This window comes from Paramisgurnus dabryanus, chromosome 17, assembly GCF_030506205.2.
Source record: "Paramisgurnus dabryanus chromosome 17, PD_genome_1.1, whole genome shotgun sequence".
Classification (NCBI taxonomy): domain Eukaryota; kingdom Metazoa; phylum Chordata; class Actinopteri; order Cypriniformes; family Cobitidae; genus Paramisgurnus; species Paramisgurnus dabryanus.
The window spans coordinates 6834878-6856001 of record NC_133353.1 but is presented as its reverse complement, the minus strand read 5'-3'; the positions used below and the strand labels follow the sequence as shown (position 1 = coordinate 6856001).

The 21124-nt window shown below is 39.0% G+C and overlaps 1 protein-coding gene across 1 annotated transcript in view; it reads left to right on the top strand.

The window, feature by feature from the left end:
* Window positions 1-21124, top strand: part of akap6 (A kinase (PRKA) anchor protein 6) — a 157913-nt gene that overhangs the window by 116433 nt on the left and 20356 nt on the right. Inside the window, exons 10-11 of the mRNA XM_065253813.1 lie at window positions 11199-11345; window positions 16506-16736. Coding sequence (XP_065109885.1) covers window positions 11199-11345; window positions 16506-16736 — 378 coding nt within the window. The remainder of the gene's footprint in view (window positions 1-11198; window positions 11346-16505; window positions 16737-21124) is intronic.

Sequence of the window (21124 nt, the reverse complement as noted above, 5' to 3'; positions counted from 1 at the left end):
AAGAGATGTAACGTTTAAAGGCTGAGAAGAGAGGAGAAGAGAGATTAAAAGGACAAGAGAAGAATTAAAGTAAAAAGAAGAAAATGAGAGGAGGAGAGAAGGAGGAAAGAGAAGAGGAAACAAGAGAATGAAAGGAGGAGAGGAACACAGGAGACAGAGAAGAGAGATGAGAAAAAAGGAAATCAAAAAGAGGAGAAGAGAGAATGGGACAAGGAGAAAGACATAAAAAATGATAAGAGGCTGAGAGGAGGAGAAGAGAGAGCAAGAAGAGGTGAAACGAGAAGAGAGAATGAAATGAGTAGAGAAGAGATGTAAAAAATGATAAGAGCCTTAGAGGAGGAGAGATCAAGAGGAGCTGAGAGGAGGAGATAGGAGAAGAGAGATCAAGGAGAGGTGAGAGGAGAAGAGAGAATGAAATGAGTAGAGAAGAGAAGAGATGAGAAGCTGAGAGAGGAGAATAAGACGAGGAGAAAAGATATAATAAAATGATAAGAGGCTGAGAGGAGGAGATGGGAGAAGAGAGATCAAGAGGAGGTGAGAGGAGAAGAGATGAAAAAAACAGTAAGGGTCTGAGATGAGGAGATAGGAGAAGAGAGATCAAGAGGAGGTGAGAGGAGAAAAGATGAAAAAAAACAATAAGGTTCTGAGAGGAGGAGATAGGAGAAGAGAGAACAAGAGGAGGTGAGAGGAGAAGAGTGAATGAAATGAGTAGAGAAGAGATGAGAAGCTGAGAGAGGAGAATAAGACGAGGAGAGAGGAGATACTACAGTTTTTGTGAATTGCTAAAACACTTAACCCCAATCTCTGAACTAAATTCATAGTGGCCTAAACACGTTTGTCAAATCATGCACTCTTTTTGCAAAACACTAAACACAAACTTCTCACTAAAACACACATTTCACACTGCAATGCACTTGTTTTATAAATGCTAAACACAGGCAGGCAAAAGTTGAACACAACTGCAACACAGTTATCATCGAGTAAACACAACAACTCAAAATTCTACACACTTTTATCTAATGGTATTTTTATCTATTGTTTGGAGTGGATACAGTCTGAAAGGCAGATGAAGTGTATGAGGAAGAAAAAGACACCAGAGACGATGCAATTGGCAAAATTTGCATTTGGATTGCTGACTTTTTACAAAATACAAGTGCTGCTTACAGTAATATTGAACACTTGCTATTACTTGCAGTACTTACAGTAAAGTATTCACTATATTCACTGAACTAAACTTGTGATTACAGTGAAAGAGATTTTTAACAGTATTTGTCAAGTGTGTTGTTATGTACAATAAACATGTATTTTTCTGTAAGCAGATCTCCTGGATGTTGTGTTTTCCATTTTTTAAGGTAGTGTCTAATGGATGCTTGTAGTGTTTTATATTATAGACTTATGTGTGTATGATTTGAAAGCTTAGTTTGATTTTGAGTACAAGTGAAATGGTTTTGAAGCAATTGTTTGATTTTGCTAAAAGAGTCAGGGGTTCTGTTAATTTTGTTTAAAATTGGGATTTGTGCTTAAGGTTTTGAGAAAATGAGTGATGGTTTCAAAAAAAGTGTTTTAGCAATTCAGAAAAACTGTAAAATGATAAGAGGCTGAGAGGAGGAGAGATCAAGAGGAGGTAAGAGGAGAATGAGAGGAGAAGAGATTAAAAAAATTATAAGAGGCTGAGAGGAGGAGAAGAGAGAGCAAGAGGAGGTGAGAGGAGAAGAGAGAATGAAATGAAATGAGTAGAGAAGAGATAAGAAGCTGAGAGAGGAGAAGAGAATGAGAGGGCGAGATAGAAAAAGAAAGAACGAATGGAGGAAAGAAACACAAAAGACAGAGAGAGGGTGAGAGAAAGAAAATTGAAAGAAGGAGAAGAGAGAATGAGACGAGGAGAGAAGAGATGAAAAACGATAAGAGGCTGAGAGGAGGAGAGAGGAGAAGATTGTTCAAGAGAACAAGAGGAGAAAAAATAAGGTAAAAAGAAGAAGATAAGAGGAGGAGAGAAGGGGGAAAAGAGAAGATAATGAACGGAGGAGAGAGGAAACAAGAGACAGAGAAGGGGTGAGAGAAAGGAAATCGAAAAATGATAAGAGGCTGAGAGGAGGAGAGATCAAGAGGAAGTGAAAGGGGAGTGGGATGAGGAGAGAAGAGATGATTAAACATTAAGAGGCTGAGAAGAGGAGGGAAGAGATAAGAGAACAAGAGGAGGAGAGAGGAGCTGAGAGAAATACTTTTGAGACTGAGAGGGGTGTATAAGAGGAGAGGCAAAAAAGAGAGCAGGATGAGGAGATGAAAGAATGAGAGGAGTAGAGAGGGGAGACAATCAGAAAACCAGACGAGAGAAGGAGAAGAATGAGAGAAAAGGAACTTTCTGATCATTATTCCCAAATCTTATTGCAATGCATTAAACACTCAAACCACTAGATGGCACTACAAACATCCAGAGCCCATTAACAAACACACACACACATACATGTGCAGAATTAGAGACTTGCATTTACTTACAAACAGTCTTGAGTTTATTTCCTGTATGTAGATGAGAAGAGTTGATGTTCAAAATATATTCAAATTGCACTTTGTCAATTTCTCACAGAAAATAACCAAATTTGTTAGCGTTTCCCTAAATAAATGTTGCATTAGTTTTGGGGTGTTGTGTTCTAGAGATCAAGCCCTTGAGATGGTGAATCTGAGACGAGATGAATATTTTGCAGTCAGCAGTTCGGATGGAGTCCTGTTATACCCCATGCATTATTCACTAATACAAATATGACTGTTGACAAGGGGAAGCCGTATCATTTACAAGGATGCGAGCTTGGGCGAAATTCACAGCTGGGATTTGGTTCTGAGATTAATTAACAAAGCAAAGCTTCTAACGTTTCTCGCTCTCATTTTCTGCCAATGTGATTCAAATCAAACTGCTCGAATAATGAATTCTGTTTCTCATTGTCTCTATGTGATGAATTTCTATCATCAGTAGGACAAAGAAATAACAAATCAGGAATATTATTCGTAATAGCATTAGTTTTGTATTCGCAAAATTAGTTAGTTAATGAATAGACCTGGGGTCAGCATTTTTTTTTTGTATTATGACCATACCATGGTACAGTTTTAGTATTAGAAAATAACACCATGGTTCTTTAAAATGCACACAATCTAAAATTATTAGCCATGGGTCCTTAAAATCCTTGAAAGTTTGTGAATCTGGGGGAAAACAGGTCATTGTAAGTGCTTGAATCTATTTTATGCAAGATGTTTTGTGGAAAAAATCCATATTATTCTCTGTGTAGTGTAGGATAATATCATCAAAATTCTAGACTTTTTAAGCACACGTGCTAAACTGTTGGCTTTAAATGCTTATATCTTCTGTATGTGAATGTTGATTCATACCAAAATGCTTTTTTGCATAGTTGTGTTTGACACATGAAAACGTCTCGGATTACGTATGTAACTGTTGTTCCCTTAGAAGGGAACGAGACGGTGCGTCTCCCTTGCCATACTTCCTGCGTCCCTGTAACGCCGTCTTTGGCAATATTTCAGATAGCGATATACTTCCTGGCTCCTGCATCACCCTGTCTTTGTCGTTAAGCCTCATCATTGGTTGCATTTGATATACACATTCAGATGCACTTAACCCTGGAGGCGTCCCCAAAGCGTCCCCGCAGTGACGCAGCGCAAGTTCCCTCGAAAGGGAACTGTAACAATGTATCTTTAAAGGTAACACGATATAACCTTGCTCTCCCGTGAAATGTGTCCCCACATTTAGTCCATGAATTTGAGGGTATGGAACTGGAAAGTCCTTGAAAGGTCCTTGATTTTGAAGTTAAAGGTGTGGGAACCCTGATTCATATATCACAGCATTTAACGTACACTTCAATACTGTGATACTTTAGCAAACGATAAAAAAAAATGTTCTGGCTTAATACCTTAATAAGCTTACATCTCTGTGTGAGACTGAAATCTCACATACACATATTTACATTCCCTCTCATCGCTTTCTCTAGTCGACCTTTTCCTAGTAGCTAGACGGTAAGAAGTCCCCATTAGCATTTTTGCCTTGAAGAAACGCACTGTGGGGCTTTGGGAAAGTTTACTCGTATGAGTTGAAAGCAAAGGGGGCAGGAAAGGGGTGGCGCTGTAATTGTGGGCAAATGCGTTAAGACTACAGGAGAGAGGATGAGAGAGATGATGAGCATGCAGCGATTTACTGCGTCAGTGTCGGAAAATATACTAAATAACTCTGTCTTTATGTGCGATCGGCTGTTCCTTTCAATAGGAGGCATAATGGCATTTTAATGCAGTGATGTAATGTTGGACGGCTGTGTTGTTGTCCCGCTTCCCTGTTGTTTCATTGGCTCGTCTCCAGGATGTTGCATCGTCCTCCACAGCAACGGACAACTCTCACAGAGAACGGCCCCTCTCCGTTTTTGCACTTGATGTTCTCCTCTCTTTCTGCGGTTTGGCTCGATTCGTGTGGTTTTTCTCATTGAACATGCAGTGAAGTAGACAAACGCATGCACGCAATGTTCATGCAGCAGTCACACACGCATACACAAGCTCAGTGCATCAAAACAAGTATGCATATAGTGTCCCAAATGAGATGTTGATAGAGACTGCAGTATGTGTCCGTTGTGACGGCTCGACTGGTATCGTATAACACATCGAGCTTTTGTCTAGAAACACATGACAAACAGGCATCTTCGTGACACTTGTGTGTTATTAGAGACCCTCAAATGCTTGACCTCTTGATTGAAAGAAGCAGATCACCCTGGAAAAGGGGTCATGAAGGTGTCTTAGATGTTGGTGATGCTATGAGAGAATCTGTCCTGACTGGATGCGTGATGTTCTTTGGCTCCAGCGTTGTGAAAAGCCGTAGGGGATTCCTGTCTCACCTGCTGTTTGGAGAGAGTCTCCAGAAACAGTTGTACAGTCCCCTGAGGAACGGAGAGATGAAGCATTAAACGAGTGTACTCCATCCGTTATTACATCTTCTGATCTGGCCCTCGTCTTCTGCGCTACCTGCTGCACGACTTCACAGCAGATGTGTTCAGACGTCTACCTTATTATGTTACACAAATATACACATTGCACACAAATTTATTCTGAGCTTTAACTTTAAAAATACTGTGCAATGTTTTGAGTAATGCTATTTACAGTAACTATTGCAAAACAGATGATTGCAAAGGGTTAGGTTGCAAATGGAAATACAGTTATGTTTTGCAGGTCCATACTGAAAAAAACACACACAAACTTAACACTCCGAAACGTCCATTAACAATCTCCAAACAATTGATTATTTTCTTAAAGGGACACTCCACTTTTTTCAGTCCCCTTAAACATTTGATTCTTACCGTTTTGGAATCCCTTCAGCTGATCTCCGGGTCTGGCGCTAGCACTTTTAGCATAGCTTAGCACAATCCATTGAATCTGATTAGACCATTAGCATCGCACAAAAAATAACAGATGAGTTTCAATATTTTTCCTATTTAAAACTTGACTCTTCTGTAGTTAAATCGTGTCCTAAGACTGACAGAAAATTAAATGTTGCCATTTTCTAGGCAGATATGGTTAGGACAACTCTAATTCTGGCGTAATAATTTTTTTGTGCGATGCTAATGGTCTTAACAGATTGCATGGATTGTGCTAAGCTATGCTAAAAGTGCTAGCGCCAGACCCGGAGATCAGCTGAATGGATTCCAAAACGTTAAAAATCAAATGTTTAACTCTAGGGGAGCTGGAAAATGAGCATATTTTCAAAAAGGTGGAGTGTCCCTTTAAATTCTATATCTTCGTGCACACACACAGAGCCACTGAAAGGATCTGTTCTGTGAAACAGCCAATCAGAGCAGAGCTCAACTTTATTATTCATGACCCTTCCAAATAAGGTTAAAATAGACCGTTTCATTCTAAAGGTTGAAATGGGTTGTAAAAACATTTCTGGTAAATGTTTGCACTTAATAAAGCCACATACCTTTTATGTAGATATCTGAGAATAATTTAACAGATTATTTCAATGCATTCTTTGGCACCTTTAAGTACATTTTCACAGCATTTATTCAAAGTGACACATTTTCATATCAGATTCTTTTGTAATGCATTCAAACTTCTTGCTTTTGAGCTTCTTAAATTTTTTTGCAAAAAGTTGTTTTAATTAATTTATTCTCCTGAGCTTTCAAAGAGCAATGCAATTTCCCTTTGGGATATTTTTGCTGTTTTTCTTTTCTTGCTTTATTTTCATTTGAACTCCGTTTCTTACTGTCTCTTTCAATGGAGATCTGCAACACTTGTTGTCGGGTATGCAAGCTTTTTATGAGCTGTCAAGGGGAGAAACACAGAACATTCTCTCTCTTTCTATCTTGCTTTCTTTTCATTTACATTTGCCAGATGCTCTTATCCAAAGCACCTTAAAGTGCATTACAAAACATACATTTTTTTTATGAGTATGTGTCTTCCCTGGGTTCGAACCCATGACGTTATGCGCTGGCAAGGCATTGCTTGACCACTGAGCTACAATTTTTTTCTCTTTCTCTTGCTTTTTCTCCTCTACAATATAGGTTTTAAGTCACACAGATATATCTCCATTATTATCAAATCAGTCAAAAGCAGACGGCCCAATGCAGAAGATTCAGCTTTCTAAACCTCGTTGTGAACTACAGCTATAATTGGAATTAAATAATTAATGAAGGATAGTTAAAAAGGATTGTTTTATGATTCGCTATTAGTGAATTTGCTATTCATTTTAATATTTGTCATTTGATTTATATGGGGATAATGCAATACAGGCTTCAATTAACAATGCATGCTCTGTGTAATGTGATTTTCAGTTAATGTAAATGGAATAAGCTAGAAGAAAGCAAGCGATTCGACTTCTCAAATGCAATTTACTGGACCAGTTCTGCCAATTTTAAATGACATTGTACATTTTAATTTTCCTTCTCTTTTCACAGGTTGCAAATTTATACTCATTGAGCCGAACTGCCTTTCATTTACATGGAAAAATGCTTGCCGAGATGGAATATCTGTCACGTTCACACCTGTTTACTTTTAAAAGATTCACATAATCAGACCTAAACAACCTTTTCCTAACCAGATTCAGTAAAAAAAAAAAATCTTTCTGCAATTGGAGACTTAGCACAAATTATATAACAAAGTTGATACCTACAGTAAATAAGATTTCATTTATGTTTCAAGTATCCGGAGCTATAAAATAGAAACCTTTTGGGCCATAAAGTTTTTCCTTATTGCAAGCAGCACTACCACTGTGATTCCTGGCACCGTCTCTTTATATCGCAGCCTGGCCGAGCTGAACCGATCTTAGGCCTCTCTTCTCTATTAAAGCTCCAAGTTCTTGGCCGATTGCATTATTCCTGTGTTTGTCTGCTGAAGAAAAATGCCACACTCGGTATAGAGAGGGTCAGCGGAGAGATAGGCTTTGAGTATCTTTCCATGAGAACCCCTCCTCCCCGAACTCACAGCTGAGCTCCAGACCCCGGGCCCCGGATAAATAGTGCCTTTGTTCGGCATTCAATGGCATTAGGCATGGGCTTCCTATGGGGGTCACTACCAAGACTTGTGAAGGGGCAGAAGGGGAGGCTGAAAAAGAACAACACATCATAAACTACCAGAGGGAAAACGTTGCTCGTAGTTTGATGATATAAATGATTCGAAATTATACCAATTTTTTAATGGTCCTAAAAATGGGCTTCATTTTCCTCTTTGAGGAGTGAAAAACGACTCTTCACCAAAATTAAAATAATCACTCTATAAAGTGCCCATAAGAGCTTTTTTACCTAATAAATCTTCTGTCTCTCCATCAGACCAGATTTTTTTGTTCATTGTTCCTCCTGACTTTCTCATTATCACTTTAGAAATCTGACCAGATTCAAATGACAATCCCGAATTCCTCTGCGCTCCATATTGTTTTGCAGATTGCTAGCTATTATAACAGCGAGAGCGAACGCATTCCCAGAGTCCCATGGGCTAACATCTTGCGAGACGGTGGCATCTCTCTTTCTTCGCTCAACCTTTTCTTGTCGTCGTGAACGATAGCATTGTCCGTGCAATTTGTTGCCAGTCATTGCATTTTGACAATGCAAAGTGTATTTTGTCCCCCATCCCCGAGGAAAGCTCCTCATGCCAGCCGAGGTCTGGAAAGGCCGGTGGAAACTCTCCTGGGTTCCTCTCCGACCCCACGGTGACTGCCCACCTTGTTCTTAAACAGAGAGAAGAGAGCACGGTGAAAAACCAAAAGCTCTCGACTCAATACGAGCGTTCTATACCAGCTGTAAAATGGCTTATTCTTCCGGTCGCCATGGTGACAATTAACAGTGTTTCAAGGACTTTTGTTTGAGGCCGGTTTGAACAGAACCCCCCCGGCCACCCCTCTTTCATTGCAAAGTGATTTTTCACGAAGAGGGAAAAAAGCCGTCTATTTTGCATAAACAGTAAGGAATCGCGTCCAAATGGAGGCTTTACGTTTCCCCCCTTTAAAAGTAAATATGTAGCTTTTTACTTCCTGGTCTTTCAAGCCCGGCGCTCACACATCTTTGAGAGTTTGGCTCGGCCTCCTCAGCTGCACCGAGTTTCCATCAATGGGTCTCTTCTACCCCGGCTTCTTTCCCTCTCGCCGCTTCCTCTCCTCCTCCCCGCCCTGCTTTCTGTCTGGAGCAAATTACAGACATCAAGGATGCTGGCAAGATATGAAAAGGCCTGAAACTGATTAAGTAATTATCAGTTTTCCCAGCTTCATTCAGCGCTGTATCATGAAAGCATATCAAATTTCATATTTTGTACCTCTGAGACAATTTGTAACTCATCAGCTCCCAGTGTAGATTTTCATGTGACTGATGCATATTCAGAAAACGGATTCCCTTTCCTTTGTGCAAAACATCTAATGCGCCCGCTTCGGCGAATAATCGGAGAGTGCCGAGATTGAGTTTTTTTCGCCCTGTGCAGATTCACTTTCAGGGCATAAGAAAGACGTTATTACTTTCTTTTTGATTTAGAGACAGCGTCGAATCCGTCGCGGAGATGAGGGCCCGTCGGGAGTCTGCCAGCGTCCCGAGAATTCTCATTTTGTCGCACCTGACGTGTGAGCGTTTGCATAAAATGATTTAAATACACCTCATCTCCACCTCAGTTCCTGGAGTTTGACTTCTGTTGTCTCAACAAGTTACAGAGCCTGAACAAACTTTTAATTTAATGGATAAGATGAATCTGAGAAACCGCATTAAGTGTGCTCATGTGTAACTGGGTTTTTGCTGACATTTTCAGACTGGCGTTCATTAATATGTGAAATAAATTAAAGTTACAAGAGCTTGTTGATATTTCATCTTTTCATTTTTTCCGCTATTGCAATTATTAAAGGTGTCATAGTATTAAAAGGACTGTTAGTAAAGCTGCTTGGTTTTTTAGGACCTCAAGGAGTGTGTGGAGAATGGGTAACCAGATTACTCCAAAGATTTTAGTGTTTTTAACCTAAATATCATTTGTGGTGGGCTTTTTTGTCTTTGACCAGTAAGGAATCATCTATGACAGCTTAAAAATACAATATAGCAACCATATAGTAACATCAGATTACAGTTGTGCACAGCCAGAACCAGCATTTATCTCTAGAAAATGTTTTTGAGTTTTACAAATACTGTCGTTTTCTGCACGAGTGCAAGCGTGTGCTGTTGCACACGGATAAACGGCTTTTAAAAAAAAACACCTTGGTCTTGGAAGTTTTCACGTAGCCTCGGTTAGCTCTTTTCCTCAAGGTTAACGGAGCAATGCCAGAATCATGTATTTCCGTCACACCTGCACCTCCGTGGCATCCTTTGGCCCTGAAATATGTTTTCCCTCATCGACAATTACACAGTTGACTGTGAAGTTTTTACTGCATCAGGCTATCTCCTAGGGTTAGCTTTGTAAATCACCCTATCCGGGTTGCGACGAGGAACTTTACTCCAGGGCCGAAAGTCAGCCGTGCACGTAGCTCAGGTTAGCGTTTCAACTTCTCGTCATTGCAGAATAGTAATTACTCAGACCATCTTTCTCTCTCTCTCTCTCTCTCTGCGTTCTCTATCAATAACATGTCATTTTTTAAACCAATGGGTGGACTTAAAATCAATATTTGCTGTCAACAAACAAATTGTGTAATCTCCTTTACTATAAAGAGGCGCGTCTTTAGTTTGGCGACCACTATTAAAAACTGAAAAGGATGAATGATTTAAAAGGATGTGATATCATCTCCATCAAAACAAACGACAGTGAAAAATGAACGCTGGCCGCATGACAGCGAGGAAAGGGGGAAAAACACCACATTTAAATATTTAAATGCGCATCCGCCATAATGATAAATGACAACCGAAAACTAGAATCAAGTAGCTATTGATGCAGAAAATGAAATGGGGAGAGAGGGAGATAGATGGAGAAAAGAGAGAAATTAACCCGAAAAAGGTGTCGAATAGCATCAGTTTCATCTTTTACTGTATGCCGGTCCAGCATTCGAACGAAAATGTCACATCTTTAAAATGATAACAAATGTACCGTTTTAGATAGAGATTAAAGTCAATTACCTCAAACATTTGACTTTGTGTTATGTACTTTCACTTTTGTATTAAGCTTAAAGGAAAACACCACCGTTTTTCAACATTTTACTATGTTCTTACCTCACCTTAGATAAATTAATACATAGCTATCTTTAGTCAATGTGTGCACTTAATCTTTGTACAGCTCCTCGTGAATGTGTTAGCATTTAGCCTAGCCCCATTCATTCCTTGGGATCCAAACAGGGATGAATTAAGAAGCCACTAAACACTTCCATGTTTTCCCTGTTTAAAGACTGTTACATGAGTAGTTACACGAGTAAGTATGGTGGCACAAAATAAAACTTTTGTTTGGAGCCATAGGAATGAGTGGACCTATGCTAAACGCTAACACATTCAAGAAGCGCTGTACAAAGATTAAAAGTGCATGCATTGAAAAAAGATGGGTATGTATTAATTCATCTAAGTTGGGGTAAGAACATAGTAAAATATTGAAAAATGGTGGTGTTTCCTTTAAACCTGTGGGTCACATCTGGGTTAACAGTTTGTATACATCTAAATGACAAACAATAATGTTTGGGTTGCCTCTTGATGCAAAACCAGTTGCCATTCCTCCTTGGTTCTCCTGGTTGCGCTAAATGGGTATTTCTGACTCTTTGATGGCTGTTTGTGTGCCGACAGGGGAACAGTGTGGAGATGTCCATGTGGCTTCCAAAGAAAACACAACTTCTAGGTTGGTCTGAATCTCTGAAGAGGAGCGGTGTCGAGCTACCAGCCGACTTTGACCACAGACTGAGTGCCCTCAGGAGCAAATGGGATCAACTGGAGGTGAGGTTTGACTTCTCTCTACTGTATGAACAAACAGAGCCTGCTGCAACATCTCAGAACAAGGGGATTATAAAACAATTGGCTCCTGTTAGCAAAAGCAATGTAAAAAGAGTCTCAAAGCATCACATCAGTCATGATTTCTTTATTGAAAAAAAGTGCTTCTTGAATGGGCGGCTCTGATACAGGTGAGCATCACACATTGAGAGATCTTTTACTGAACCAGAGCACCTGCTGAGATGAGAGTAAGGGAGGGAAGCATCCAGAGGAGAAAGAGACAGAATAGACAATGAGAGAGATGAAATAAGAGGCTTGGAGATTGTAAGGACAAAGTTCCAGGGTAAATACATACATATACACTCACCTAAAGGATTATTAGGAACACCATACTAATACTGTGTTTGACCCGCTTTCACCTTCAGAACTGCCTTAATTCTATGTGGCATTGATTCAACAAGGTGCTAAAAGCATTCTTTAGAAATGTTGGCCCATATTTATAGGATAGCATCTTGCAGTTGATGGAGATTTGTGGGATGCACATTTCTTGGCACGAAGCTCCCGTTCCACCACATCCCAAAGATGCTCTATTGGGTTGAGATCTGGTGACTGTGGGGGCCATTTTAGCACAGTGAACTCATTGTCATGTGACATGCTTTGTGACATGGTGCATTATCCTGCTGGAAGTAGCCATCAGAGGATGGGTACATGGTGGTCATAAAGGGATGGACATGGTCAGAAACAATGCTCAGGTAGACCGTGGCATTTCAACGATGCCCAATTGGCACTAAGGGGCCTAAAGTTTGCCAAGAAAACATCCCCCACACCATTACACCATTGCATTAATGAGAAATTGAACAGGTGTTCCTAATAATCCTTTAGGTGAGTGTATATAATTTTGGGGCAGTTGTTATAAAATAGGTTCTTTTGAACTATGATTAAAATTTTATCTCTTTCCAGTGTTTTTGATTACTGTGCTACCATAGCCACATATCTTTGCAATTACAATTTTTAAGTATTAAACACATTTATGCATTTATCTGATGCTTTTGACCAAAGTTAAAAAGTGAGTTGCATTCAATGTACATTTTATATCAGTGTGACAGTATGGCTGCATCCGAAATCGCCTACTTCCATACTATATAAAATGAGTAGCCGAGTGGTATGTCCGAATTCATAGTATTACAAAAACAGTAGGCGAAAGTACCCGAATGCCCTACTACTTCGCAAGATCCCATAGTGTTCATTTTATGGACCCTATACTATGCCGTGATCCCCTGGGAGAGAAGTTATCCAACAAAGAAGAAGAAGGAGATGCGATGTTTTAATAAAAAATTTCCTCGTTGCGCTAGTTTAACGTTGTTCCAGTTAACGACTAACTTGCGTTTATGACGACGAATGTCACGTAATATATCAACATGGCGGATGTAGTACATCCAAATTAATTCATACTTTGCCATTCTTCCTGGACGCGTCCTGGCCAGGATTTCGGGTGCATCTTCCGGAAGTCGTATTTGTCAGCCGCATATGTCATTGAGGTTAATTATTTCAGGTTTTATTTCAGAAAAGCAACCATTACATTTTAAGGTAAGAATGAAACTACGATTGTATGTCTTATGTTTTTAACTGAAATTAGAGAACCTTGATGATGAATGTGGTCGACAAATACGACTTCCGGAAGACGCACCAGAAATCCTGGCCAGGACACATCTGGGAAGAATGGCACGTATGGTCACCCTATATTAACTAAAATAAAAAACTAAAGTGAGAAATATAGTCCTGTTTTTAAGTAAACGCGAAGGGCCACGTACAGTGCGCGATACGCAAATTTTGATATCTGAATAGTATGCACGGGTCGGATTTTTGTAGCATACTTTTGAATGCGTATGTCGCGTATTTGCGTACAGGAGAATGTCGTATGTAGCCCAGGACATGCATTTCATTTTATGCATGCATTGAACGTCTGTGTACATGTACGAGTCAAATAAACTATACTTTGCAAGGCTGTGCTTTCGACCGTGTGCGCATATTCGCATATAATTTTACATCAATTATACATTTTATATTAATTTCAGCATTTACTAATTCATTTTTAAAATCAAAAATAGGTCATGCACAGTAAACTAACATAAACATTGCATTGGCATTTACTAACATTAACAAAGATTAATAATTTATATGTTGGCTAATGCATTTAATAATGTTAACAAATACAACTTGTATACAACTTGTAATACTATTGTGAAGTGTTACCACTGAAATAAATGTATTTTGGCTAATACAGAATAAACATGCACAGCCTCATAAGTGTGCGTTTGCATTGCTCCTCATGATTTGCATTACAGCCTTTGTTTAAAATCACAATTTTTAGAAAGTTTCAAAGTGTCAAACAACTCGTATCTTTGTTCCATCACAATCGAGCATTAATTTAAGCCAATCAGAATAAAGCCACTCGGCTACAGCGACACCTCTGACTGACAGAAGTGTGTGCGGTGTCGATATGCGATGAGTGGCGTCTTTCTAGGCCGCGTGCGACAGGAATAAACCGTCAGCGGTGCGTAGAGTTCAATCCGAGCGACGCCGCTCCTGCACCGCAGCATTGTGCCGTCTCAATTGCATATTAAACAAGCCTATCAAGTCAGCCATTGGCATCTGCTGTGCTGACACAAATTGTGAATTAAATGAAATTGATGTCCTCTGTCGTATATATTTATGAAGACAGACCATTCTCTGAAGTATTCTGCTTATGAAGAATTTATGATTGCAAACTGTTCCCGAACAAAATAAAGTGGCAATAAATTTCTGTTTTTTTGCGTGACCCTCCAAGGGCACCGACTTCACCTCACACAGAGACATTTGTTACACAGAGAAAACAACGACTAAATCTGGATTCCATTGATGCTCATCAAATCATTTGTATTCAAATGAGTGGAAAGGATAGGGGCATAAAATGAGAGAGAGAGAAAGAGAGAGAGAGAGTATTCTACATTATTTACTTCTATAGCATTTTTTTACATTACAATGAAAATATTTTCATAAGCATTTTTTTTATAAGTAGTGAAAATGTTTAATGTGTTTTTAGTTATAGTAGGCAAATATAACATAATAAAGCCTTCATAGTCAAGGTATAGCTATGCTGCATGAATATTTTGTACATTTTGGTCTTAAAAAAGCCCTTTTACATTCGCCAGTCATTGACATCTCATTAAAGGACAATGTAGTCTGATTTCGCCTACCGGACAGCCTCAAAATTTGTTTTCAGCCAAAAAACAAATTTTCATCATAAAGCTAAAACCATCTCTCGTGATGGAGCAGAGCTCTCCATTCTCCTCTCTTAACACAGTGTTGACAGGACTAGAAACACAGATGTGTTAATAAAGGTCTGATGCCTAGGTGCGGCCAAACCCGAAGAACTTAATTGAAGCGGCGTGCCGAAATAGCCACTTCATAGCAGCATCATAATCACATCTGTTTGCATTCTAGCTTTCGTACACGCGGCACAAATAAAAGAAGGACAATTAGGCAGACGGTGTGTGTATTAATTGGATAATGGCGTGTTTTGCGCAAACAATTGTCGTCTCGGTATACAAGGTTCAAACCTGCACTCTGTCTCCAAAAGTGGGATTGCTAGGCAGGTGGAGAAAACACAAACACACCCACCGCTCAGCATGAGTTTCTGTCTGTGGAGGGAAAATTGTTCAGCGGGGCCCATTTCTGAAATCATTGGGGTGTTTTTTGCGGTTGATTGTTTGCTTTTCAACAAACATTTGAATGTTGCTCTAAAATGTCACTTTGTGGGATGAGATTTTAACCAGAAGCTACCAGAGACTTCAATCATGCAGCAGTGGTTTGGATACGCTGTATCCAAGTCAAGACTCAATAATAAGATTTATTTGTTCTTTTCCATTATAAATCTGGCCACCAATTAAGTTTATCCTCTTTTTTAATGTATGCATTTCTGATTCTTGTAGTATGTGAAATGGGGCAGCCTTTAACTCTTTCCCTGCCAGCGTTTTTTTATTTGCCAGCATTTTTTATGATTTTCACAAAAGTTTAATCAGGGTTCCCACGAGTCCTTGAAATCCTTGAAAGTTTGTGTATATGGGGAAAAAAAATTCAAGGCCCTGGGAAGTTTTTAAAAATATACATACATAGATACAGGTCATTGAAAGTGCTTGAATCTATTTTATGCAAGAAGTTTTCTGGGGAACAAATCCATATTATTCCCTGTGTAGTGTAGGATGATATCATAAAAATTCTAGACTTTTTAAGCACACGTGCTAAACTGTTCGCTTTAAATGCTTATATCTTCTGTATGCAAATGTTGATTCATACCAAAATGCTTTTTTACATAGTTGTGTTTGACACATGAAAACGTCTCGGGTTATGTATGTAACTGTTGTTCCCTGAGAAGGGAACGAGACGCTGCGTCTCCCTTGCCATACTTCCTGCGTCCCTGTTACGCCATCTTTGGCAATATTTCAGATAGCGATATACTTCCTGGCTCCCGCGTCACCCTGTCTTTGTCGTTAAGCTTCACCATTGGTTAAATTTGATATACAAATTCAGACGCACTTACCACTGGAGGCGTCCCCAAAGTGTCACTGCAGTGACGCAGCGCGAGTTCCCTCGACAGGGAACTGTAACAATGTATCTTAAAAGGTCACACAATGTAACCTTGCTCTCACTTGAAATATGTTACTACACTTAGTCCTTGAATTTGAGGGTATTGGACCTGGAAAGTCCTTGAAAGGTCCTTGAATTTGAAGTTAACTTAGGTGTGGGAACCCTGTTTTAACCTGATTGGCCAGTCTCGAAAATTCCAAGGTTCGATCCTTTCAGATAACAACCACTCAAAACTAGTAACATAATGTAACCCGGATGTTCCAAATAATTTTGACAGGTACAGTTGAATATTACACAAAAAATGAAATAAATAAATATGTATTATATTAAAACAGATAACTCGTCAATAGCGGAAAAGAGTTAATGTACAATTACATTACTATTTAATACTTTGGCCACATTACACTTTCAAATAAGTTTGTTTTTACTTAAAAAATGTAGTCAGTTAAATTAATTATGATTAATGGCTAAGTGATGTTCTGTCGTGTTTGTATAGTATTTACACATGCTTGTGTGGCATCTCTGTTTGCATCCGATCAGAAAACCCTGTCCGAACATGTGGCACCCAGTGTGGGCCGTCAGAGTCAGCGCGATCTTCTGTCTCCAGAAACCAACAGGATGGTGACCCAGCTGGAGACCCGGATAAAGGAATTAAAGAGTTGGCTGAGAGAAACCGAGCTCTTCATCTTTAATCTAAACCTTAGACCTGAAGCAGAGCACTGTGAGGACACAGATGATCAACAACATAGCAAACAGCTGCAGCACTTTAAGGTGAGCACTAGAAGTCTATTTGAAAGCTAAAGGTATTATTCATTTTTATCCTAAGAAAACATACTTTGGTATACTGCACTTTAATAATGTGCTGATAAACTGTAGTAAGTGTAGTATACTTGAATATTTACTATGGTAAGTTTCAAAAAGCGCTATAGTATTTTACTGTAGTTTACTAGAGTAAATACTAAAGTATACTGCAGTATTTTTAATGTTGCTAATAACGACTAAATCATTCCTCTTTAGGTTTAAACCCACTACATTTAACAGACAAGATCTTTAGCCACACCAAACCGAGATTTAATATAGTTATTTATTTTTACAATCTAAATAGGGGTTATGAATAACTTAGTGGTTAAAGATCCAGCCTGGTTGGGGGTTCAAGTATCTCCATGATCCACTAAGTTACCATCCCTAAATTATTTTTATAAATGTGTACTAGAGCAGGGTTTTCGATGGCAGGGACCCCCACATGTGATGAACCTTTAGCGATGGACCACTTTCCTAAAATATATATTAATATTTTTTATAAAGAAAAATTTTAACTGTGTTAGATAAATAGTAATTGTGATATTATAAAGCAAATTGACTTTTCACATTTTTTTGGTCTTGCTTCCTCTTCAAATTTTCTGGGGACCCCTGGAGGACCTCTGGGGTTCCCCGGACCCCAGTTTATAAATACCTGTACTAGAGATGATGGTGTCATCATGTTTGGACTGTAAAAAGAAATAAAATGCTTAGTCAACCCATACAGAAAAGAACCCTTCTGGAAATAGCCCTGCTTCATTGACGTCCTTTAATAAATATGGGGCAAAATCACACGTCAAATCTTCTGACTGAAAATCTATATGAAATAATTATTTGAGTTAAAATCCCGAGAAACAGCTCGGAGTATAAATCACGACGTGTCAAAACACAGGTAGCCGAGTTGATTACATTCCTCCTGCTGACTGACAAACACAAGTGCAGAAAAACTTTAAATATACACAGGGCTCGATGAACCTGAGAGAAATATTAGTTTTGATAAAATGGCACACGGCCGAAATGGCTCGCATTGATTTTGCAAAAAAGTCCAGAGAAGAGAATAATACGGGGATTGGAAATATTGATAAGTGTGATTTTTATGGGCACTTCTGCCATTGCACTAAACAGATCGACGCTGAGGTTAAGTAAGAATAAAGAGACCTATTGCATTCACACATCTTTATTAACGGCTGCTATAAAGCATGCATTCGCTAAATATTGTGAAAACATCTACACTATACATCCAGTGAAAAATAGACAAAGTTCCTGTTTGAACTGCTATGTAGCTGAACTTAAAGGCACAATATGTCATTTTCACCACTAGAGGTCACTAAACAGCAACAGGGGCGTAGCTTGATGACGCTGTGAAAGAGTGTGGAACGATGGGAGTTATTGTCTTCACCTTCACTGTCAATAAAAAAATCAATCCGCAAATCGTGTTTACAGATGACAGTTTTATAACAGTTAAATTACAGTGTAAGCCAAAAGAGCGGATAGGGATCGAGGACGAGACAGGGAAATACAAACAAAATCCTATTAGTGTAGGGGTCGTTTGCATGTAATGCAAGTGTCATACAGTATTGTGTGTTAATATCAACTCGGTTCCAGACAGGCTAACTATTGCGGTGTAAGTATATTACCCAGACGAGTTATGTGAATGCTTTGTTCCGGACAAGCTAACTATTGCGGGATAAGTACATTTACAGACAAATTATCTGAATGATTTGTTAAAGAGAAATGTCTTTAGTTAAGATTTAAAGTGATCGATACTTCAAGTACTACTTTCACATGCAGGGCTGCACAGATTTATTGACGTATGACGTTGAAGTGTCAAGAGAGCAACACACAGGACTCGCAAAATCACTAGCCCAAGTAACGTCCTGGGGCTATTGTGAATTCCTGTCGGGCCACCAAAATGTATCTCTGCCCTGCCCATCGGACTTATTTTATGGAGGAAAATATATTTCTCTCAGATTTGGTTAGGTAGTTATAACTCGGGCATCGAGTATTGAAATCGCATTTGCATGCGTGCTTGCGTTTACTTTCACTTTCCGTTCGTGATCGCTCGAACTGTACAGTTAGCGGCAGTACTGATTTGTCATGATGCTCTGGACCTGTTGCGCACAATTTCCTCCAACGTCATCTTGTCAGTCATTATTATCCTTACGTAACAAGTGAAATTTCCCGCAGCAAGCTTAAACTGCTTATGCTATCATGTATTTTGTTGTGCTATCTGTCGTTTTTCTGTGCTTTTCACTTCTTCTATTTATGTAAAGCTGCTTTGAAACAATTGACTTTTGTGAAAAGCGCTATATAAATAAAATGTAATTTAATTTAATTGAATTAAACGTGATTTAGATTTAGCAATATTCTAAATTATAAAATATATTTTTCATTCGGCTACTTATATTAATTTTAGGCTACCAAAAATTCAAGAGTATCTGCCCAAAGGGCTACCGGAAAGCCCTGGTACTGTTTTTAAATTGCTTTTACGAACTTTGATGTATGTTTAGTGTTTAGTGTTTTTACATACATTTACATTGCTTTACATACATTTATGCATTTGGCAGATGCTTTTATCCAAAGCAACTTACAGTGCATTACAAGCTATATATTTTATTTGTACGTGTTTTCCTGGGATCAAATCCATGACCTTTGGCACTGTTTATGCAATGCTCTACCTATGGAGCTACAGGAACATGAATCATTTTGATCATCGCAGCCCAGCATTTTGCAGTAAAATTAAACATCACTTTAATAGTTTCAGGGTTTATGTTTTGTCTCTATACCTCCGACAGGACAGAATAAAATCTTTATTTATCGTGTCTCAACCGAGACCGGTGGAAATTGTGTCTATTGAGTATAAGATTCCCTATGCCAGTAAAACCCTGAAATATGTTTAAAATGAAAGATAGTGAGCGACTTCGTTATGAGTAACAGATATGGTCACCCTTTAAAATGTCTCATAAAAATGTCCATCTTCCACTGAATAAAAAACACGAAGTTCTTTACCTCCGGAGGTGCCAGTGAAGTCTTCTAAAATTAGACGCAATTGTATCTTAACCTTCGGTGGTCAGACAGTTCAGAGTAGTTGGCTGCCAATTTCAATTCTTTCATTAATAACTGTCTTCTCTTTAATAGTGTGCCTTCGTGATATTAAAACCCGAGGGCTGAGCGTATCCTGTCAGAGAGAGGAGAGAATATGAGAACTGCATGCCAGCTTTGCTCATTGGATAACTGGGATTTTACCTCTTCAAATACAGATATTGCATTTAATGTCTTCTGCATCCTCTATAGCTGGTGCTTGTAATATAATATAAGCACATCACTATTGCTGTTTCTGTAGCTCAATTGGAAAAACATTGCATTAGCAGTGCAAAGATTATAGGTTTGATCCTTAGGAAGCACTGTAAGTTGCTTCGGATAAAATTGTTTGCCAAATGCATAAATATAATGCAGATTCAAACCAAAAGCTCTGTGTTACGTTATGCCAAACGCCACATAAAATAAAAGCGAATTATTTAATATCAGTTTGTTTTAAATCGTTTAGTTTTCAGGGCATGAAAATTATCCCAAGTGGTGCCATTTGGCACAAACTATAGGTTTGCGCTAATGTGCCGAGACTAGAGTTGCAAAATTCCAGGAATTTTCAAGGCTGTAAAATTTCCATAGGTATTAACAGGAATATGAGGAGTTTGGTTCCAAAACGCGATAAACGCAATAAAAAAAACAGATTTACCGCCAAAATCAGTATTGTATCAGCTCAGTATTAAAAAGTTCATTATTAGGCTATGTTTACACGTGGGCGGTTATTTTCATAAACGGACATTTCAACCTCTCCGGTTTCAAAAATAATATCGTGCACACATGTCAGTTTTCAGAAAAGTGTTTATTTACACATACCCGTGCATATATGCCGTCAAGAGAAGCTCAAGCCCATGTAAGCCAATCACCGGCTGCGCTGGTGGTGATGCGAACTGGTTCTTCATGTTGGAGGGAGGAGTTGTTGCAGTAGGTGATCGATGACGTCAAAGTACCGCGAGAGCGAGTTGAGGAATCATACGTAGAGGTCTAATTTCGAATCGCTCTCGCGGTACTTTGACATCATCCGTTGCAGCGCCGCATGAAGTCAAACACTCGTAAAATTGCTGACCTCCGAGCACTTGTCTCTGCTCCTCCTCATAATGGAGCAGCTGTATTTGCAAATACAAACACACGAAACGAGTTTGCACGAACATAAATGTGATCTTGGAAGCGTTCAGAGTAGCAGTCACATGTAAACATGGGTTGCACTTTTGACGTAGGTGCGAGCTCTGGCGCACGTTGCCTGCTTAAACATCCGTTTGTCTCACTTTACATGCAAC